At 41.6% G+C, this 22137-nt stretch overlaps 1 protein-coding gene across 2 annotated transcripts in view; it reads left to right on the top strand.

Annotated features, from left to right (window-relative positions):
• RNPC3 (RNA binding region (RNP1, RRM) containing 3) overlaps positions 1 to 17006 on the top strand; it is a 35129-nt gene extending 18123 nt beyond the window's left edge. The window contains exons 9-15 of one of the 2 annotated variants that reach the window (XM_073642851.1): positions 3864 to 3973; positions 6249 to 6413; positions 9728 to 9822; positions 9907 to 9965; positions 10221 to 10353; positions 11847 to 11914; positions 16905 to 17006. In XM_073642851.1, the coding sequence (XP_073498952.1) occupies positions 3864 to 3973; positions 6249 to 6413; positions 9728 to 9822; positions 9907 to 9965; positions 10221 to 10353; positions 11847 to 11906 (622 nt within the window). In that variant the 3' untranslated portion in view covers positions 11907 to 11914; positions 16905 to 17006. Of the gene's footprint in view, positions 1 to 3863; positions 3974 to 6248; positions 6414 to 9727; positions 9823 to 9906; positions 9966 to 10220; positions 10354 to 11846; positions 11915 to 14736; positions 15016 to 16904 lie in introns of those variants that run through there. The other variant, XM_073642852.1, reaches the window with a different exon arrangement.
• Positions 17007 to 22137: the final 5131 nt, after the last annotated feature.

Below are 22137 nucleotides of genomic sequence, written 5' to 3'. Positions count from 1 at the left end.
AAGCTTCGGCCAGATCCAGACCTGTAGCTAGTCAAAAACTACCACCTTGAGACTTAAATTTAGTTTTTATGGCCTTGACTAAGCCCCCCTTCGAACCCTTAGATTGCGCATCGTTAAAGATATTGTCCCTCAAGACTTCACTTTTAGTGGCGTTAACATCAGCACACAGGGTTAGTGATATCCAGGCCCTGTCGGCAGAATTGCCCTTTACACAGATCTTGGAGGACCGAGTAGTTCTCAAACCTGACCCAGCTTATTTGCCAAAGTTGGCCTCTAAATTTCATAGATCCCAAGAAATCACCCTTCCTTTCTTTTGCTTCAATCCCAAAAACAAAGGAGAAAAAGACCTACTCCATGCTCTAGACGTGAAGAGGTGTCTAATCCAATACCTGGCAGCCACATGGGAGTATAGGAAGGATAGGGCTCTTTTTCTATGTTTTCAGGGTCCTCGTAAAGGGTCGAAGGGCTCGCTGGCGAGGTGGATATGAGACGCCATTTCCCTAGCATATTCATCAAGCGGGAAAACCGCTCCGGAGGGACTGAAGGCTCATTCAACAAGGGCAGTGGCAACCTCCTGGGCAGAAAAAGCAGGCGGCTCCATAGAGCAGATATGTAAAACTGCAACTTGGTCTTCCCCTTCTACTTTCTTCAAACATTACCTTCTGGAGCTAGCCTCTTCCTCTGATCTCCCCTTCGGGAGAACGGTTCCGGAAGCGGTGGTCCCTCCCTAGATTACAATTCTCTGTAATTCTCTCCGTGGTGCTGTCATGGGGGAGAGAGAAAAACGTAGTTACTTACCGGTAACCGGATTTCTCTGAGCCTATGACAGCACCCGTATATTCCCTCCCTGCACGTGTGGTGAGCACACTTATTTGTTAATTTGTTTAATCACAGGGTGTTCCTTATAAGCAAGACAATGATGTTTTTTTGTTGCATTAATCTGGAGGTCCTCTTGTGCTTTGAAAACAACTGATGCGGGGAGGGGTACCACCCTTTTTTTTTTGTAGGTTTCCTGTCCTTGAAGGGCGGATCCCCTCTCTGTGGTGCTGTCATGGGCTCAGAAATCCTGTTACCGGTAAGTAACTACGTCTTTTGTAGGATCTGTAGCTGCCGCAGCGCAAATGCATTACTACATTGCATGCGTTTAGCTGTATTGGTGCATGAGCCTGCCTCGTAAATAGCCATTCTCCATTGTGCCTTCACTATGAGTTATGGCACTATTATGACATGTAGAAAGAGCTCCTTGACACAAAGACATACAGATGGGGAATTTAGATTGTGAGCCCCATTGGGGACAGCGATGATAATGTCTGTAAAGCGCTGCGGAATATGATGGATCTATATAAGTATAATAATAAAATAAAACCCTATACGAACTGCTACAGGGGGAAGTGTGTGTGTGTGTATATACAGTGCCTACAAGTAGTATTCAACCCCCTGCAGATTTAGCTGGTTTGATAAGATGCAAATAAGTTAGAGCCTTCAAACTGCAAACGAGAGTAGGTTTTATGAACAGAAGCATAAATCTTACAAACCAAAAAGTTATGTTGCTCAGTTGAATTTTATTAAATTTTAAAAATAAAAGTGTGGGTCAATTATTATACAACCCCTATGTTTAATATTTTGTGGAATAACCCTTGTTTGCAATTACAGCTAATAATCGTCTTTTATAAGACCTGATCAGGCCGGCACAGGTCTGTGGAGTTATCTTGGCCCACTCCTCCATGCAGATCTTCTCCAAGTTATCTAGGTTCTTTGGGTGTCTCATGTGGACTTTATTCTTGAGCTCCGGCCACAAGTTTTCAATTGGGTTAAGGTCAGGAGACTGACTAGGCCACGCCAACACCTTGACTTTTTCCCTCTTGAACCAGGCCTTGGTTTTCTTGGCTGTGTGCTTTGGGTCGTTGTCTTGTTGGAAGATGAAATTACGACCCATCTTAAGATCCTTGATGGAGGAGCGGAGGTTCTTGGCCAAAATCTCCAGGTAGGCCGTGCTATCCATCTTCCCATGGATGCGGACCAGATGGCCAGGCCCCTTGGCAGAGAAACAGCCCCACAGCATGATGCTGCCACCACCATGCTTGACTGTAGGGATGGTATTCTTGGGGTCGTATGCAGTGCCATCCAGTCTCCAAACGTCACTTGTGTGGTTGGCACCAAAGATCTCGATCTTGGTCTCATCAGACCATAGAACCTTGAACCAGTCTGTCTGAGTCCTCCAAGTGATCATGAGCAAACTGTAGACGAGCCTTGACATGACGCTTTGAAAGTAAAGGTACCTTACGGGCTCGTCTGGAACGGAGACCGTTACTTATGGTATTGACTGAAACCAATGTCCCCACTGCCATGAGATCTTCCCGGAGCTCCTTCCTTGTTGTCCTTGGGTTAGCCTTGACTCTTCGGACAAGCCTGGCCTCGGCACGGGAGGACACTTTGAAAGGCTGTCCAGGCCGTGGAAGGCTAACAGTAGTTCCATAAGCCTTCCACTTACGGATGATGCTCCCAACAGTGGAGACAGGTAGGCCCAACTCCTTGGAAAGGGTTTTGTACCCCTTGCCAGCCTTGTGACCCTCCACAATCTTGTCTCTGATGGCCTTGGAATGCTCCTTTGTCTTTCCCATGTTGACCATGTCTGAGTGCTGTTCACAAGTTTGTGGAGGGTCTTAAATAGTCAGAAAAGGCTGGCAAAAGATCTTTAATCCACACATGTGAAGCTCATTATTCTTGGTGCCTGAACTACTTCTTAATACTTTAGGGGGACCAAACAGAATTCTTGTGGTTTGAGGGGTTGAATAATAAATGACACTCTGAATTAACTTTTTACGTTTAAAAAAAAAAAACCAATATTTGCTGCAGTGCATTTCCCACTTCCAGGCTGATCTACAGTACAAATGTCACAATGCCAAGTTAATTCCGCATGTGTCAACCAGCTAAATCTGCAGGGGGTTGAATACTACTTGTAGGCACTGTATGTATATATGTATAATATATATATATAATCATAATATTATATTATCATTTTTTTTTTTTTTTTCCCTTTTCTTGTACAGTGTTAGCCAGTAGATAGAAAAATATTTAGATTTGAGAGTCCTCAGTGGTTGATACCTTTTAATGGCTAACTGAAAAGATGGTAACAGATTGCAAGCTTTCGAGACTACTCACTTTTCTTCATCAGGCATAGTATAACCCAGAATCTGAAGAGTCACATATTTATACACAATAGGGCACAGAAATAATGCAATAGATGAGACAGGTGATGAAAAGCAGAGCTATTACTATGGGAGAGATAAACATTTCTGGCTGTAAATATTTCAGCAGTTCATAGATAAGGACTGTGAAAGTTTTATTGTTTGGTGCAGTGTTGTGATGACCCCACAAGTCTGATGGGCACATTCCTTAGTTGATGTAGAATGACATAAATCCATGTGACACATTCTTTCCTACTCTGAAGGTGTCAAAGGTCACCATTTAGTTTATAACCTTTACTACAAAAAGTCTCGGAATATAGTTTCCTTGCAGCTCTCCTTAGCGCCTCCAGATTTGGAAGATTCAGAACTGACCCGAACTGAAGGAAAAGGGATCTTGACAACCAAGAAGAGGTCAGATAGGGTTGCGTCCAGGTGGATGCCGTGTTTGGTAGAAAGTTTGCATTAAGCGCATAGAAAGTGATTTGTAATAGAATCTCGCCAGAAGCATGATTACAATCCAGTGTATGGACAAGTATCAAATTGGCAATAAAATTATTTAGAAGGTAAACTTTTGTATAATATTACATTGTGCTGAAATGTTATTACAAATAACCAGGAATGAATCGAAGTGCAAGATACTTAATTTTATAACCTTTTTTTTTATTTTTATTCCAGCCATCCCCACGCACCTATGTTGCCTTCCGAAGTTTTTGAGCAGCGACGTGTAATTGGGTCAAAGAGAATGGAAATTCACATTCCTGCTGACATAACCACAGCTACAGATAGTAAGCAAGTTGGAGGATTTCAGATGTCAAAAATCATATTCTCTGAACAATGCAGTAGTGGTGCTTAGGATTGTAGAGCTGATATGCTGCTTTATTTGAAAGCCTTAATGACCTATGGTGTACATTTGTGTCATCTTAAGCTAAGAAAAGCATGCAGCGGGCTCAGAAGCTGAGCCTGCATCATACCCGGCAGTTGCCAGCTGTGTTACATTAGCTGGCATCTGCCTGCAACTACAGCAGCCAGAGCTTGCTGAATTTTTGACTGCAGCATTTAAATGACTTCATTGCCACTGCCACCATACAGCAGCTCACACCACTTCCCTTTCCGCAGAGGTCCCTTTCTTTCTTTGTCCCTTTCTTTGTTTGCAGTAGCAGCTGGGGGCTGCAACACTGTGATAGTGAAGTATATATTTTCAGTGACCTAACAATTGCAGGTTCATGTCCCCTATAAGGTCTAAAAGTAAAGTAAAAATGATGAAAAAAAATGTCTTAAATGTAAAAATTCTGATCTGTTCTCCACCTTTTTCCCTATTAAAAAATTAAGAAAATAAACATTTGACTCACTCTTACTCTCTCACACTCGAGCTTCCATTTTTTGGTCGCAGCACGTCCCAATAAAATAAAAGCGATCAAAATGTCGTGTATCCCAAGATGTTATCACTAAAAAAAAAATATCACCTCGGGGCAAAAAAAAAACAAACAATCCCTCACCCATCTCCATACCAAATACAGATATCACTTACAGTAAACAAACTAACAATGATAGTGGTACAGAGGAAAGAGGACCCTGCCCTTGGGGGCTTACATTCTACAGGAATGGGGAAGTAGACCTTAGGTTGGGGGGTGGTTGCAGTAGCTCCGGTGTTATTGAGGTGGCAGCAGGCAAGATCATGGCAGGCTGTAAGCTTGTTTGAAGAGATGGGTTTTCAGGTTCCGTCTGAAGGATCCAAGTGTGGCAGATAATCGAATGTGTTGAGGCACAGAATTCCATAGGATGGGGGATATTCGGGAGAAATCTTGGAGGTGATTGGGTGAGGAACGAATAGGTGTGAAGGAGAGAAGTAGGCCTTGGGAGGACTGGAGATTACGCAAGGGAATGTATCGGGAGATTAGTTCAGAGATATACGGAGGAGAAAGGTTATGGATGGTTTTGTAGGTCAGTATTAGTAGTTTGAACTGGATATGCTGGGCAATTGGGAGTCAGTGAAGGGATTTGCAAAGGGGGTAGCAGAGGTGAGAGATGGACCAGTCGCGCAGCAGAGTTGAGGATGGACTGGGGTGGTGTGAGAGTGTTAGCAGTTAGGCCACAGAGGAGAATGTTGCAGTAGTCGAGGCTGGAGATGATGAGGGCATGCCCAAGCTGTTTAGTAGATTGAGGGTTGAGCAAAGGACGGATTCTGGAAATATTTTTGAGCTGGTGGCGAGAGCTTGCATGTTTGAAGGATAGGGCAGAGTCAAGGGTTACTCCGAGCCAGCGGATTGTCAGTACAGGGGAAAATGTGATGTCATTTATTGTGATCGAAAGATCTGGTGGGGAAGATATGCGAGTTGGGGGAAAGATGATGAGTTCAGTTTTGTCCACATTGAGCTTGAGGAAGCTGGAGGAGGATATGGCTGCTTGACATGCTAGGATTCTGGACAGCAGAGAGGTGACACCTGGGCAAGAGAGGTAGATCTGGGTGTCATCAGCGTACAGGTGGTACTGGAAGCCATGGGATTTTATGAGCTGTCCTAGGCCAAGGGTATAGATTGAGAAGAGTAGGGGTCCTAGGACAGAGCCTTGAGGGACTCCAACAGAGAGGGGGCGGGATGAGGAGGTAGTGTGGGAGTGGGAGACGCTAAATGTGCAGTTAGAAAGGTATGAGAAGATCCAAGATAGGGCAAGGTCTTTGACGCCGGAGGAAGAGAGGATCTGTAGTAGGAGGCAGTAGTCAACTGTGTCGAAAGCAGAGGACAGGTCAAGAAGGAGTACAGAGAATTATCTGTTAGCTTTGGCTGTAAGTAAGTCCTTGGTGATTTTGGTAAGGCCTATATGGCAGATCCATCGTTGGGCATCTCTGCATTTTTTTTATTCCGCAGAGATTCCCAGCTGTAGAAGTGTTTGCTTGTAGACATCGTTATCCGATATTAATTTGCTCAGGGAGGTGTGGAAACATCAGGCTCATGAGGATACGTGATTAATCCTGATGCTCACAGATGTCATTATTTTTCTTAATAAATTGTCCAGTTCAATGATAATTCATTTTGATTCCTATAGGCATGGTTTCTCTTTCAGACACCGAAGTGGAGCCTGAGGGCAATGGAGAAGTTTTCGGATTTGGAAAGATTTATCCAACTACTGAGCCCAAAGATGAGGAGGAGAATGAGGAGGATGATGATGATTTGCTAAAGGAATTTATTTCCAGGAGGGAGCTGGAGAAGGGAAGGCTTTCTAAAGAAGGTAAATGTGTAATTACAATTAGTATTTTTTTCTGGAAGACACTGTTCATAAAATCAATCACAAAGCTTAAAAAGAAGAATAACGATTTCTCAGTTTAATCGGCCCTTATATATTGATGACACAGGGCTATATAGTGTGCTGTGACATGAACCCTTGATGAGGGAATAGAGCTTTCATCAGACCTTTCATCAGACTTTTCATAAATAGTAAAGGCGAATATAAGCAACTTTGTAATGTATCTTATTAGAGAAATCGTTTTTCTTCCCCACTGCCTCCTGGACTGATCTTCATAGGAGAGCTTACATGGCAGATATAAGGGGGTGGCATTAAGAAGGGCCCCATCTGCCATGGAAACAGGTCATCACGCTGTGATTACGTTAAGTGACCGCCATCTTGAAGACTTAAATTCCATTGCAATGCTTGACAGCAGTATTTTCAGAGGTTGAAGGGGTTGCCCCCTGTCAGTTAATGTTCGTACTTGGGTGCAGTTTGGTATAAAAAGGTGGGCTCACCTTCTTCGCATCCAGTGGAAAATCTTTATCACTGCTGCCAGTCTCTGCCATTGGCTGCGGCGCTGACATCTCACAATAGTGCGGCAGCCAGTCAGTGAGCTCAGCGCCTCTGAGTGGGGCATTACCTCTACACTGGCAGACTTGAGCTCACTGATTGGCTGCCTCGCTGACACACTACATGGAGAGGGCTCGGCTCCTGAACCTGCTCTGTACAGTATTAGTGACATGTATGGCGACCATGCACTAAGGGGTTATAGTGGTGGACATATATTTATGTTCATTGGAAGTGCTTCTATAGATACGTTTATTTTAAGATGGCTCATTTTAGTCAAAACGAGTAACTAAATACATGGGCCCAGGATATTAAAGGCTATAGACACTTATGACATGGAAAACAAACATATTTTTACAATTATTAGTGGTTACATTTGGTTAAAAGAGACTACATTTCTATTCCTTCATTCATTTTCAGGCCCCCTGTTTGCAGCCTGCTCCAATTTGAAAAATAGTTTTCTCCTCCCCTATGGGAGTGTCTTTCCTAGTAATATAGGCTTAATATGAGCTGTATATCTAGGATACTGCTGTCTTCACTAGCTTGTGAATCAGCACAGCTCGAAGACAAAATATAATGTGCTTTCCTCATCTGCTGCTTGTATTTTCTGCCTTCCTTGAGATTGCACATGCTTTCCTTTCCATGCAAACTGCAGATCTGTCAGTGGAAAGCGTGTCAGGATCAATTGAATTTGTATCCGTTTTGCACAGCACTTAACTTAATTCTGAGTAGTTGCTTATATATTCTGCTGCAGCCTAATCATTAGAAAATGTTTAATGAAAGCTATTAAGAATGTTGCTTATGTTTGCATGAGGTACATAAAGTTTAAAGGCTAATTACCATCTTCATAAATGGGTATTGTCAGGTAGTACTTGTAAATACACCGCGTGCAGAATTATTAGGCAAATGAGTATTTTGATCACATGATACTTTTTATACATGTTGTCCTACTCCAAGCTGCATAGGCTTGAGAGCCAACTACCAATTAAGTAAATCTGGTGATGTGCATCTCTGTAATGAGGAGGGGTGTTGACTAATGACACCAACACCCTATATAAGGTGTACTTAATTATTAGGCAACTTCCTTTCCTTTGGCAAAATGGGTCAGAAGAGAGATTTGACGGGCTCTGAAAAGTCCAAAATTGTGAGATGTCTTGCAGAGGGATGCAGCAGTCTTGAAATTTCCAAACTTTTGAAGTGTGATCACCGAACAATCAAACATTTCATGGCAAATAGCCAACAGGGTCGCAAGAAGCATGTTGGCCAAAAAAGGCGCAAAATAACTGCCCATGAATTGAGGAAAATCAAGCATGAAGCTGCCAAGATACCATTCGCCACCAGTTTTGCCATATTTCAGAGCTGCAACGTTACTGGAGTATCAAAAAGCACAAGGTGTGCGATACTCAGGGACATGGCCAAGGTAAGGAAGGCTGAAAAACGACCACCTTTGAACAAGACGCATAAGATAAAACGTCAAGAATGGCCAAGAAATATATTAAGACTGATTTTTCAAAGGTTTTATGGACTGATGAAATGAGTGACTCTTGATGGGCCAGAGGCTGGATCAGTAAAGGGCAGAGAGCTCCACTCCGACTCAGACGCCAGCAAGGTGGAGGTGGGGTACTGGTATGGGCTGCTATCATCAAAGATGAACTTGTGGGACTTTTTTGGGTTGAGGATGGAGTGAAGCTCAACTCCCAGACCTACTGCCAGTTTCTGGAAGGCAACTTCTTCAAGCAGTAGTACAGGAAGAAGTCGGTATCTTTCAAGAGAAACATGATTTTCATGCAGGACAATGCTCCATCACATGCATCCCACTACTCCACAGTATGGCTGGCCAGTAAAGGTCTAAAAGAAAAAAAAATAATGACATGGCTCCCTTGTTCACCTGATCTGAACCCCATAGAGAACCTGTGGTCCATCATAAAATGTGAGATCAACAGGGAGGGAAAACAGTACACCTCTCGGAACAGTGCCTGGGAGGCTGTGGTGGCCGCTGCACGCAATGTTGATCGAAAACAGATCAAGCAACTGACAGAATCTATGGATGGAAGGCTGTTGAGTGTCATCATAAAGAAAGGTGGCTATATTCATCACTAATTTTTTTTGTTTTTGCATGTCAGAAATGTTTATTCCTAAATTTTGTGCACTGATATTGGTTTACCTGGTGAAAATAAACAAGTGAGATGGGATTATATTTGGTTTTTATTAAGTTGCCTAATAATTCTGCACAGTAATAGTTACCTGCACAAACAGATATCCTCCTAAGATAGCCAAATCTAAAAAACCCCACTCCAACTTCCAAAAATATTAAGCTTGAATATTTATGAGTCTTTTGGGTTGATTGAGAACATAGTTGTTGATCAATAATGAAAATAATCCTCTAAAATACAACTTGCCTAATAATTCTGCACACTGTGTACAAGCAGCTTTGCAATTTATTAAATTCTGCGGTTGAGATAGTATTCACTAGGCAACAAGTGTTAAAATTTGCAGTAATTTTTCAGATATTAACAAGCTGTGAATTGCAAAAGTGCTTGGTTAAGTGTAACAATGCTATTAGTCAGTGTTGGCAACCATGTAATACATGGTCAAATTGAGTCGAGTGACCTATTCTGTGATGAGCAGGAGTGCCCCTTTATGACCCCCAAATGCCCCAACAGGGTTCCTGCCTAATCATTGCATGACTTGATGATTTTCATTGTAATTATTCTAAAATAAGTGTTATATTTTTTCCTCCTCCCTTTTAGAAATGCGAAAGCTCTCCGTGTTTAAGAACTATGAGCCCGGAGAGCCAAATTGCAGACTATATGTGAAAAACTTATCAAAACAAGTTACAGAAAAGGTATGCCGATACTTTGATTTCTGGCTTTGAATTGTTAATTCTTCTCGTCATCACTTCTCAACTTTTCGTTTTTCACTTTACCAGGATCTGAAATTTATATTTGGGAAATTTATTGATTTTTCATCCAACACTGAAACAAACATGTAAGTTGCATTAGTCAGTGCATGTGTGTGCATTTTTATATATATTTTTTTTACATTTTGGACAATTTTTTTATTTTTTTTTAAATTGTTGAAAAAGTTATCGAAGACCCTAGCAGTGTCTGATATTAGTACCTGATTACTTGTTCTTATTAGAAACAACCCTTGTCTTATCCGATTAGTGGTCATAAGCCAAACACCCACCTGAGTTATTCCGCCAACCCCACCCTACTCACCCCAGCTATTCCGATATTGCAGGTTTGATATTCGGCTGATGACAGAAGGCCGGATGAAGGGACAAGCATTTATAGGCTTTCCCAATGAAGATGTTGCCGCAAAGGCCTTGAAACACACCCATGGATATGAACTTTTCAACAAACCAATGGTCATTGTATCCTTTTATGAAACTTGTCTTTTACATTTTGTAGATTAGTTATTGGTCCAGAGAGCCACAAATTAATCATCATGACAACTGTTATATATTCTGTGATCTTTCACACGTGCGATAACCTACTACTTCACTAATGAAACCTCAGAATGTAAATAGTAATGACCTACCTAATAATAATTTGTCAAATGCCTATTAAAGAGAATGTGTCACCATGTATTTTTGCTGCCCCATGTGAGGGCTAGATAAAGTAGGGGTAGAGAACCTAATTGCAGGGGGGTTCACTAACTGGGCTTCTTGAGGACGTTTTGATAACATAGCTGTTTTATCTGCTGCAGCTCTGCTAGTCCTCTCAGTAGTGCTCTTGCTATGTAGTTCTCAATATTCCTGAGCTCTGACTATTGCTGCCCTCACATCCACCCTCCATTTGCATGTTTCTGTCTATTTACAGTATAAACTGTCAATGAATAATGTTTTTAGGCTTAGACAGAACACATTGAGAGGACTAACCGAACTACCATGAATTAAATGATGAATTTATCAATACTACAGCCAAGTATCCGCTGTGGTTTGTCCTGATGAAGACGTTTGGAACTTTGAAATGCGTTGACTAATAAACCTCATTCTCGGATATTGTTCTCCTCTTCCATTCTACTATACCGCCAGCGCAGATTAACCCTTACATTCCTTTTAACTTTAAAATCTTCAGAGTGCAGTAGATAAAACACAACATACCATTATTATGCAAAAAGGTATTTAGAAAAATGTGTAACATTTAAAAGTATTGTATCACATTTCTCGGAGAACCCCTTTTAAATAACTCCTAAAATTGGAGATCGTCTTGGTTAGTGATACTAACATACCAGAATGCAAACTTTACACTAGATGCTTAATTGTTACAACCGCTTAGTGTTGCACTTGAAAAAAATCTGTTTGCCAGATATTTGAAACCCAGTCTGAAGGCAGCATAATATAGGGGTAGAAACCCTGATTTCACTGTGGGGCTGATTGCTGCAGTTTTGATCACTTTTCTCTGAATGCTGAGCTCTGTATAACCCCACCCACACCCCTGATTGGCAGCTTTCTATATATACTGTGCATAGGCAGAAAGGTGGCAATCTGTGGTGGGGCGGGGCTATACAGAGCTCACCTGATTAATCTCCTGCTGATTAAAACAGTCATTTTTAATAAAACTAAAGGGAACAGTCTAGTAAGTTACACAATGCTGGAATCAGGGTCTCTGACTTTACATTATGCGGCTTTCTGATTAGGTGCCATAACCTGGTGGGAGATTTGCTCCATCTGTTCTGTTACAAATAGATGAGAACAGCTATTGTGCTGTACTTTAATATCTCTGTACAGGTTGTGTACATTAATGGATAAGAGTTGCTGACTTTTAGCAGTTACATTATTTCTGCATTTATAGCCCTAACTGCAAAACTGGTCTTTATATAAGAATAACTTCTGCATCATTATTTACCTTAAGTCAACACCAGCAATTTGCACGATCGGCTCGTCCAAAGCCTAACGCCGTTAAAACGCGGACCAAAAGATAGTGGTCAAGGTAAGGTCTACAAGTCTTGATAACGTTCACCTGGATGACGGCAACATCTCAGGGACACTTGAAATAGAGAAGGCTTCTTTCAGTTAGGACTGTTCTGATCTTGAAACGCTAATGGTGAAAAGAGAAGTGATTTATAATATTTAATTCTAATTAAATTGCAATTCCCCAAAGAAAACTATCAGCAATTAATTAAAAGTGGAACATTTACGTTTCTAAGTAGGAAGCCATCGAGATTAAAATATGGTTGATGGCTTTGACGCCAATCTTTTCACCTGGGACACTTAGGTCGTTTCAGAGTGGGGGTACCAAATGAAATGCTTTAAGTTTTTTAGCATCAAGCGCCCCCAGTTGTCTTGGGATGCAGATATTTGAATGCCTGTAATTTACATAGGGAAGCATTAGTACATTACATTGTGATAACATTATTACATTTCATTTAACAGTATGCATGTTTCGGGACTGAAAACTCCCAAGAACCAACAAGCTGTTAGCTTATTATTATACTCACAAGGTATCCTATAAATAGTAATGGACTAGAACTCCATATAAATCACAATGTAACACAACCTGAGCTTAGCAAAAAGCCCAATAGACCAAAGTCTTAATTTTCCAAACAATATTTCTTTATTAAACACATATAGAACAAGCATTAAAACACCACTATGCTGCTAGGAGAGGAAGCATAATCCATACTTAAATAATTACTGCCCTGTATTGCTGGATTACTAGAATATATAGGGTAAAAATATACCAAGATCAAAATAGTAATCTCCCATTTTCAGAATAAAGTGCTATGTGCTCAGTGCAAAATTAGATCAACAGCAATAAGTTAATTAATCCCCAAGGGGGAAAAAGAATGAGGGAATAGTTTAATCTAATGCCCACCACTTAACATATACCCAGATATTGTGACTGAACAAGCTCGCTTCCAGTCTGGATCTCATATGCCACTTAATCTATAGTGAAGGAAGCTTGTATCCAGGTACCAGCAATATTTACATATGGGGATTGGTATGGAGTGTGCCCCTACGTGCGTTTCGCCCTCGCTTCTTCGGGGGGGGGGGTTAAACTGTTAGCTTAAACAGATTTTACTAAATTTTAACCCTTTAATTTTCCTTTGATACATTATATGGACAAAAGTATCGGACACACGACTTAAACTGGTTGTCCTGGACTTTTATATTACTGACCAATCATAAGGATAGGTCATCAAGATCTGATGGGTGGGTGCGTGACACCCTGCACCCCCCTGTCGACCAGCTGTTCTTTTTTCCATAGTGGCCAGATGTGCTCATTTGCGGAGCAGAAGTACACAGCACTGTCAACTGTATTGTAGCTGCCGCTAGATAAATCCACCCCCTATTAATTCAAGTAAGGGAATATTTGGATTACCCGGTTGAGCAGCTGTACAGTTCACATAGTACACTCTGCCACTAAACACATTTGGCTGGCACCGGGAACAGCTGATCGGCAGGGCTACCTGGTGTCTCTTCCTATCAATCAGATATTGATGACCTATCTTAAGGATAGACCTTCAAAATAAAAGTCCTGATCACAATTAATTTAGATTTTTCATTAGGTCCTATTGTTGCAGGTATATAAAATCCTTCCATTCCTCATGCAGTCTGCCTTTACAAACATTTGTGAATGAATAGGTCGTTCTAAAGAGCTCACTTAATTTGAGTATAACTCCCTGACAGGATGCCACCATTGTAACAAGATAGTTCATGAAATTACCCTCTTAAGTATTCCTCTGTCATCTCCTAATGGTGTTATTGAAAAGTGAAAGCATTGAACTATAGCAACACAGCCACGAAGTGGAGACCATAGTAGGTTAGAGTGGGATCACCAAGTTCTGAGGCGCATTATGCATAAGTTGCTAAAAAGCAGATTACTAAACTTACTTTGGCATTAAATTCAGCGCAAAAACTGTATGGCAAGGGTTTCAATGGCCGGCAAGCATTACATTGCCACGCATAGGATGGAGTGATGTAAAGCATCCACCACTGGTCTCTGGAGCAGTGCAAAGTGAAGAATCGCGCTTCTTTATTTGACATCTGTTGCACAAGTCTGTTTGGTGAAGGCCAAGAGAACGCTACCTGCCTTACTGCTTTGTGCCAACTGTAAAGTTAGGTGCAGGAGAGATAATATTATAGGGTTGTTTTTCTGGGGTTGGCGTAGACCCTTTAGTTCTAGTGAAGGAAAATCTTAATGCTTCAGCGCATCAAGACATTTTGGACAACAGTAGCTTCCATCTTTCTGAACAGTTTGAAGGCTTTTTTCTGCTCCCTGTGACTGTCCCCCAGTACAGAAAGCACAAGGCCCATGATGCATGGTTGGGGGAGTTTGTGTGGAAGAACATGACTGGCATCACAGAGCCCAGACCTCAACCTCATTGAACACTTTTGGGATGATCTAGAATGGAAACTACAAGACTGGCCTTCTCATTCAACATCATTGTCTGTCTTCACAAATGATCTCATGGATTAATGAGCATAAATTCTCACAGATGCCTCCAAAATCTTGTTGAAAGCCTTCAAAGAAGAGTGGAAGCTGTATCGGCTGCAGTGGGCGGGGGGCACTCCATATTCATTGTCTTTAGACTTAGAATGGGAGGTCCTAAAAGCTCCTGTAGAATTATTGTGCAGGTGTCCCAATAGTTTTGTCTATGTAGCATATGTCTAATATTCTGCAGCCACCGCAGGTGTAACAGTTTCCGTCTATGGCAGCCATGATCCTTTACAACTTTGCAGTTTGTAATTTGTTTTCTGTCAAGCGCACAGACCATGCACTGAAAACAGTTGCTATTCTTCTCCTTAAAGATGGCCGTGTAACTGCTGTTTGGAAAAAAAAATGTATCCTTTCCTGTTGTATCCTTTTGATCCACTTGATTTTTTTAAGCCCCACATGAAGAACAGATGTAAGATCCAGTCCTGTATTTTCGCTCCAGTGCATTTCTGGTCATTTTGTTTTACTATACTCATGTAGAAGCAAGCACATTGGTGATGTGCAGACTAAAGTGTCTTTTCCAGATTAAAACAATAATGCATCTGCAGATTAATAGCGTTAAAGTTACCCGGCCGTAGTACAGAAAATGTGGCTACCAGGAGGAAATTAATTGTATTTAGTCATGGAGTACTGATCTGCGGCAGCTGTAAGCACACCCCGGTGCTATGACTGACAGCTGGCTCTGCACTGTGGCACTGCAAAGCCGCCTATCAGTCGAAGTGCTAGGTGTGCTTACAGTTGCCGCTCACAATGCTATATACGGTGTCTATAACCTCACTGGCATGCCTGTATGACTGAAAGCCTGCAGGTCTCCAGAGGAATTAAAATTAATTTTCTCCTGGTAGCTGTGCTTTCAGTGAGGCAGCTGGGCACCTTTCTAATGCGGTTAACCTGCAGACTAACCCTATATCTGCAGATTGATAGCGTTATCTGATCTGACCTGACAGGTTCCTTTTTATATACATTTTGTATCTTTGGGGATCCTTTTTTTAATGATCTTTTATAGGGAATGCCAAAGCCTTTTCAAAACAGTTATAGGATCTATTCTGCCTTTGTTCATCTACCATTTCTAGTCTGGCATGTCTGTATGTATTCATGACATTTGAATTCAGCAATTAGCAAATTTAAATTTTGCATCAAATTTATTCACTGGGAACTGAATGTGCCTTTAGAATGCACTCTGGTCGCCAGACCCCACAACATAATAAATGCAGCTCCTTGTCCAGTCCCTATAATGCTCACTTCAGCCTCTTTGCTTCCTCACTGTCCGCTTCATTCATCTTCACTTTGCGCTGGGACTTTCAGCGTTGAGTAGACCTGATGTCACAATGTACATTTCCTGAGGCCTTGTAAGTGTCGGACAACGCATGTTGTAACAGAAGAGGAGTACTCGGCAATGGGAGTTAGTGTTTTTTTTTTGTTTTTGTGTCTTTTTTTGTTTTTTTTCTCACCTTTTTCGGCCCTTTACTTATCAGCAAATTGAATGCTGACTGCCATTTTTGCTGAATTCAGACAAGGCAACTAAAAAAAAATGTATTTCCCAGAATCTGAATTTTTTTATATTTTTTGTAAAATTGGAGCTCTCAAACTGAATCACTGATCTATAGTGCCTACTTTTCAAAGACCATTTTTTTTCTAGCTGTATATTTGCTGCATCTGTTTGACTTGATTGACCTGTACAGGATAGCTCAAAGGGATTGTGCCAAGTTTGTATTCTTTGGGGTTGGGTATCTGACGTAAGAGCCCCCCGCCGATCCTGTGAACAGAGCTTTAAAGAGTACAATGAAGGCTGAGCGTGCGCACCTCTGCTCCTTTCATTGTTAATGGGACTGCCAGCTTGTCTCCGGGACTCCATCCGGAAATGAATGGAGTGGAGGTGTACATTCTAAACATTTAGACTGCTCTTCACAGGCAAACATTTGATATGACTATTCTTGTCGACCAAAGTTACATATTGTGGTTCATGTGTTAACACTTACTAAAGCCTTTGTGCCTAGGACTGGCTTAATTGCATTGATACAGAGTATACTGTAATTTAACAGTTTCTAAAAGGGAACTTGTCATTAGATTCATACTGTCCGTGCGTGGTTCAAACAGCATGAATCGGACACTGGCTTCTTTGTTTCAAAGAAAATAGTTTGAAAAGCCAGCTGAGGACTGTAGAGATAGATCTGACTAGTCTGATGTCCCTAGCCGGCTTTCCCCACCCTGCCCCAGTTGATTGACAGGTCTTTCCTTTATAGACCCCACTAGTCGAATGGGAGTGCGTCCTTCTCCCTATAACCGCCAGCCGGCTTTTCAAAATGTTTTCTCTGAAATGCCTCATCGTTTCAGAGTAAAATATACCTGCGCGAGTCCAGCCAGGCTTAAACTTATGTTCCACATGGTTTAGGCACCATGAATCTAATGACAGGTTGTCCATATTGATTTTACAGGCCAGGCACCAATCTACTGTTCACAATTGATCTCTCTCATATTCTAGGTGAAATATTCTTGGGAACGGTGCAGGACAATGGACCAAGGCAACAGTGAGAAATATTCTGCATCGTACATTTGTGTGGTATTTTTTATTTTTATTTTTTTTTAAGGTTTAACTGTATAAATAAACTTAATTTTACAAAAAAAAGTGATACATTTTTTTTTTCTGTGGGTGCTGTGTCTTTGTGCATTTTCTCAGGATGCTGCCTGTAATGTTATTGTTTGGTAGGGAGTACCTATAATTGACCAAAGTAGTAAAGGACCCTCCTCAAAGAACAACCAAACCTTCAGCACATAAGGAGTATAAAGGCCAAAGTAAAATTTAATACGTTTTTAGAAAATAAATGGTGAGGATGTTCAGCAGAAGGCTTGTCCACAAACCAAGGCCAGATGTCAACTTATCAATGAATTATGAAGCACATAAATAACAAATGTGAATAATGTCTATCCTCGAGAGGGATTAAGAAAAAATTATTATTATAGCAGCAGAGCGCTAAGTGGCTGATTGCAATGAAGAATGGAAGCAGCTAACTTAACAGAGGCAGTCTATCAAAGAAATTACCTAGAGGATTCCAGCAAAATTGCATACTGATAGACTCTGGACATAGTCAATACAAAGGTATCCAATGGGGAAGTGTGACACTAGTCACTACTCACTGACAAGCCGTGAGGCAGGGTAGTCAAATGTTCCAGGGTCAGATACCAAGAGAGCACTTGGTAAACTAAAGGGGAAAAAACAAAGGCTTAGGCAGGTCACGGTATGAGGTCCGAGTACCAGGAAGATGGCGGATCAGAGTAAAGGGGCTAGGCAAATGGATGGTCAGAAAAAGGTCTGTGGTCAAGCAGCAATAGATCAACAAACAGAGAACAGGAATACAAGGCAAACATGTACCACCGAGCAATTGCTACGATTGGCAGAGATCTGGGACTGACAGCATAGCTAAGTAGTTGAGTAATCACTTAGGACAGAGAACACTTGAAAGAAGCTCTGCACCTCCCAGTCTGATTGGATGGCTGAGAAATCAAAATACCAATAGCTTGGCATGACCCTGCACTAGATTGGATGACTGAGCTGTCACTCACTGTGTCCAAGACACACTGAGCGGAGGAATCATGACAGTACCTCTGCTTCTCTGGAAACCTAAGAGAGAAGTCCCTAACCAAATGATCGGCCTTCACAGAATGAATCAGAACCCTGGATCTCTCCTTGGATCCATATACCCTCCAATGAACAAGATATTGGAGGAAAGTTCAGACCCTCCACGATCCTCTGCACCTAGTCTTCTCAGCCTCCATCGACAGAAACTGGGGGAGGCAGGGATGAGACGGGCAACACCTAAAGCCACGGGCCCACTATCCGTATTTTGTCAGTATTTTTTCTCAGGAGTGGGAGCCAAAACCAGGAGTGGGTGATAAATGCAGAATTGGTGCACTTGTTTCTATTATACCTTTTCTCTGATTGTTCCTTAACTTTGTTTTGGCTCCCACTCCTGAGAAAAAATACTGACCAAATACTGATAGTGGAGCCGTGGCCTAAGGGTCAAACTCTTTTAACAGGGATCTGTGGAACACATTAGGGACAGGAAGAGACTGAGGAAGTTTCAATCTGAAGGCAACCTGATTGACTACCTCCAAAATCTCATACGAGCCAATAAATTCAGGACCCAAGTTTGCCGATTGTACTTTCAGCATAATATTTTTGGAAGATAACCAAACCTTATCCCCTTACTTTGAAGATTGGAAACGTTCGGCGGATTTTTTGATGAAGTTGAGAATTCCAATATTCTTTTGAACCTCCCTGCAGACATCCTCAAGTTTCTGTAACACCACCTCTACTCCAGGACACCCAGAACTCATCCTAGAAAATTCAACAAAATGAGGATGAAACCCATAATTGTAAAAAAAAAAACGCAAGGTTCCAGTGGACTAATTGACCCAACTGTTAAAGGCGACCTCTTCTAGAGGTGAAAAGGAGGACCTATCCTCCTGCTGAGTCGCAACGAAACATCTTAACTTGTTCCACCGATTGATTTGTCCTTTCTGTCTGACCATTGGTTTCAGTGTGGTAAGTAGAGAATGACAAATCAATGCCCTATTTCTTACAAAACGCTCTCCAGAATTTTAAGACAAATTTCACCCCCGTGTGATACAATGTTCGAAGGAATAACATGCAATCTCACCACAATTGACAACCTGGAAAGCGTTTCGGCATTCGGTAACCCCGATAATGGAACAAAGTGAGCTTGTTTACTGAATCGTTCATCAACCACCCAAATAAGTTTTCTCATGATACAATGGCAATGAGTAATGAAATACATGGACAAATGAGTCCACTGTCTTTCTGTAATTGGCAGTGGAGCCAATTCCCCTGCCGGCCGGTTATGATAGACTATAGTGCGCGCAAGTTTCAATACATAGATGACCACCAAAAGTGTAGCAATAGCTTCCATGTAGCAGTAACCCCAGGATGACTACTCCAAGACAGCATCTGTTGCAGGATTCTATCTTAGGTACACAGGCACTAATAACTTGGAATCTGAAGTAGCAGAAGGGGTCATCTGCTAGGCTTTATGGTTCTCCGCATCCAACTCCGAGGATACCAAAGAAACCACAATACCCTGAGGAAGAATAGAGGAGAAACCAAATCAACGCTGCGTGATAAAGCATCAACCCTCATATTCTTGGACCCAGGCTGAAAATATTAATCTAGAAAAAATAAGGACCATCTGGCCTGTCTCGAGGTTAACCATTTAGCTGATTTCAATATTGGCTAAATTTTTATGATCTGTCACCCCAGTGACTTGATGAACTGCCCCCTCCAAAAAATGTCTCCATTCTTCAAAAGCTAATTTAACTGCGAGCAGCTCGCGATTTCAACGTCAAAACTTCTCTCGGCAGGCAAAAATTTCCTAGAGAAAAATGCAAATGGTCGCAAGTTATTCAGTGTTTTGGAACCTTGAGATAATACGGCCCCTACGCTGACCTCTGAAGCATCCTCCACGTTGAATGGTTTCTGTAGATCAGGTTGGATTAAAACTGGAGTGGACATGAAACACATTTATTAAGTGCCTCAGTAGCATCCAGTGACCAAAACTTAAGATTCGGCCCCTTATGTGTGAGATCAGTGAGAGGTGTAACATTTTGTGAAAAAACTTTTAATAAATTTTCTGTAGTAATTGGCAAATCCTAAAAAACGTAACACTTTAAGGTCACGAGGTTGCACTCAATCAATTATGGCCTGCACCTTTCCAGGATCCATCTGAAAACTTTCAGCTGATTCAATAAACCCCAGGAACGATATATCTTGGACAGAAAAGGTACATTACTCCAGTTTTGCAAATTAAAGAATCCTCTCTAAGCTTTCATAAAGCAAAACAGACATGTTCATGGTGTGAATCTAGATCGGGCGAAAAACTTAGAATGCCATCAAGGTATACCACAATAAACCTTAAAATTGGTTATCCCTAAAGGCATGACAAGATTTTCAAATAGGCCCTCAGATGTTAAAAACACCGTCTTCTACTCCTCACCCTCCCAAATGGTAGGCCTCTCTAAGATCCAGTTTAAAAAAAATTTAGCCCCCCATAAGCGGATTATATAGGTCAGTCATGATTGGAAGTGGATAGGTATTTTTAACTGTAATTTTGTTTAATTCACAGAAATCAAGGAAAGATATGACCCTTCCGTAAACTTTTGTTAACATATTCTTTCATGGCATTAAGTTCAGGTCACAACAAATTATATAGGCAAGCTTTAGATAATTTGGCATTAGGGGCAAGATCAATAGCACAATACTAAGGATGAGGAGGTAAAATCTCTGCCTCTTTTTCCAAGAACACTTCTCTGAAATTGAAATCTATCAGGTACCCTGACAGACCTTCCAGACTAGCGGATTAAATTTGTACAGAACGAAGACCTTTCTTATGGCAACTGGTGCTCCACTTTACAATATCCTTCTGTCCCCAATCAATAACAGGATTGTGAATACATAGCCATGGAAGCCTAAATACCAACCCAGCAGTTAAATTATTCAACACGTAGCAGAAGATGGACTCAATGTAAATTGTTCCCACTCTTAAGTGTGAGCTCCACCGTTACCTTCTGGACAAGATTCGAGACTAACGGTGTCTTCTCAATGGCAGAAATTGGAATGGGTCTTTCCAACCTAACTTTCCCTAACCCTAATTTCAGAACCAGTCCAGAATCAATAAAGTTGGCAACAGACCCTCAGTCAATAAAAGCTAATGCAGAAAACTGTTGGTTCTAACAAAGTAGTTCCACGTTTAGCAGTATTTTGCATAAGGAGTAAAAAGGTACCTGGGAGTCTGGGTGACCTCAACAATCACCAAAACGTAGGTGTTTCCTGTCAGTTTGTTTGCTTGAGGGCATGCCTAGCAGCCCTTAAGGAAATATCCAGCGTAACCACAATAGAGGCAGAGTCCAAGGTGGCTCTGACATCTCCTGATAGCAGGCCGCTCCGATCTCCATTGGTTCCGCCTCAGGTAACTGGAAACCCCCTGTCGCTTATCATGTCTCTCTCGAATTCTTTGATCCATTGAAATGGCGTATGCAGAGCCAGGGCGTCCTTAAAGTATTAGACACCTGTGGAACTGGCACCTGAGCACTGCATCATTCCACAGGACTTCAGAGGAACATTGTTGGAACTCAGAACTATAGTCCTCAGCAGTGTGGGCCCCCCCCCTTGTATCAGGTTCATGATGTTGGCCTCCGCGACCTAGACCCTGTCACGTTCGTCATAGATCATCCCTAAGGCATCAAAAAAGGCGTCACTAGAACGTTCTGCTGCTTGGGCATTTTCTTTGTCTCCACAACTCTGAGGTCCTCGTCGCAGTAGGGAGATGATTGTACCCACCTGCTGGGACTCATCCCCTGAAGACCAAGATCGTAAGGTAAAAAATAGGCTACAGCGCTCCCTGAATACCATAACCTGGTCTTTCCCCTTGAAAATGTATCATAAAGTGCCACTACTGGTTGGGGATAGACCAACTGCAAATCAGAAGGTACAGAAGTCATAACTACAGTCGGTAGTTCTGACTTTGGATACCAGATTAGTTATAGAGCACGATAATTGGGACATTTCCTCCACATATTAGACTAATATGTGTAAGAAAAGCAGTCTGAATGGTTGGGATGAGGATTACAAGACCATGCTTTTCTATAGGTTTTATGTGAAAGGATAGGTACACTTTAAATAAGGAAAAAAAGGCAATAGGTCA

The sequence above is a fragment of the Phyllobates terribilis genome, unplaced genomic scaffold (genome assembly GCF_046119375.1).
Source record: "Phyllobates terribilis strain yellow unplaced genomic scaffold, ASM4611937v1 Scaffold_8__6_contigs__length_399053987, whole genome shotgun sequence".
NCBI lineage: Eukaryota > Metazoa > Chordata > Amphibia > Anura > Dendrobatidae > Phyllobates > Phyllobates terribilis.
This window is presented reverse-complemented; position numbering and strand designations above follow the sequence as displayed.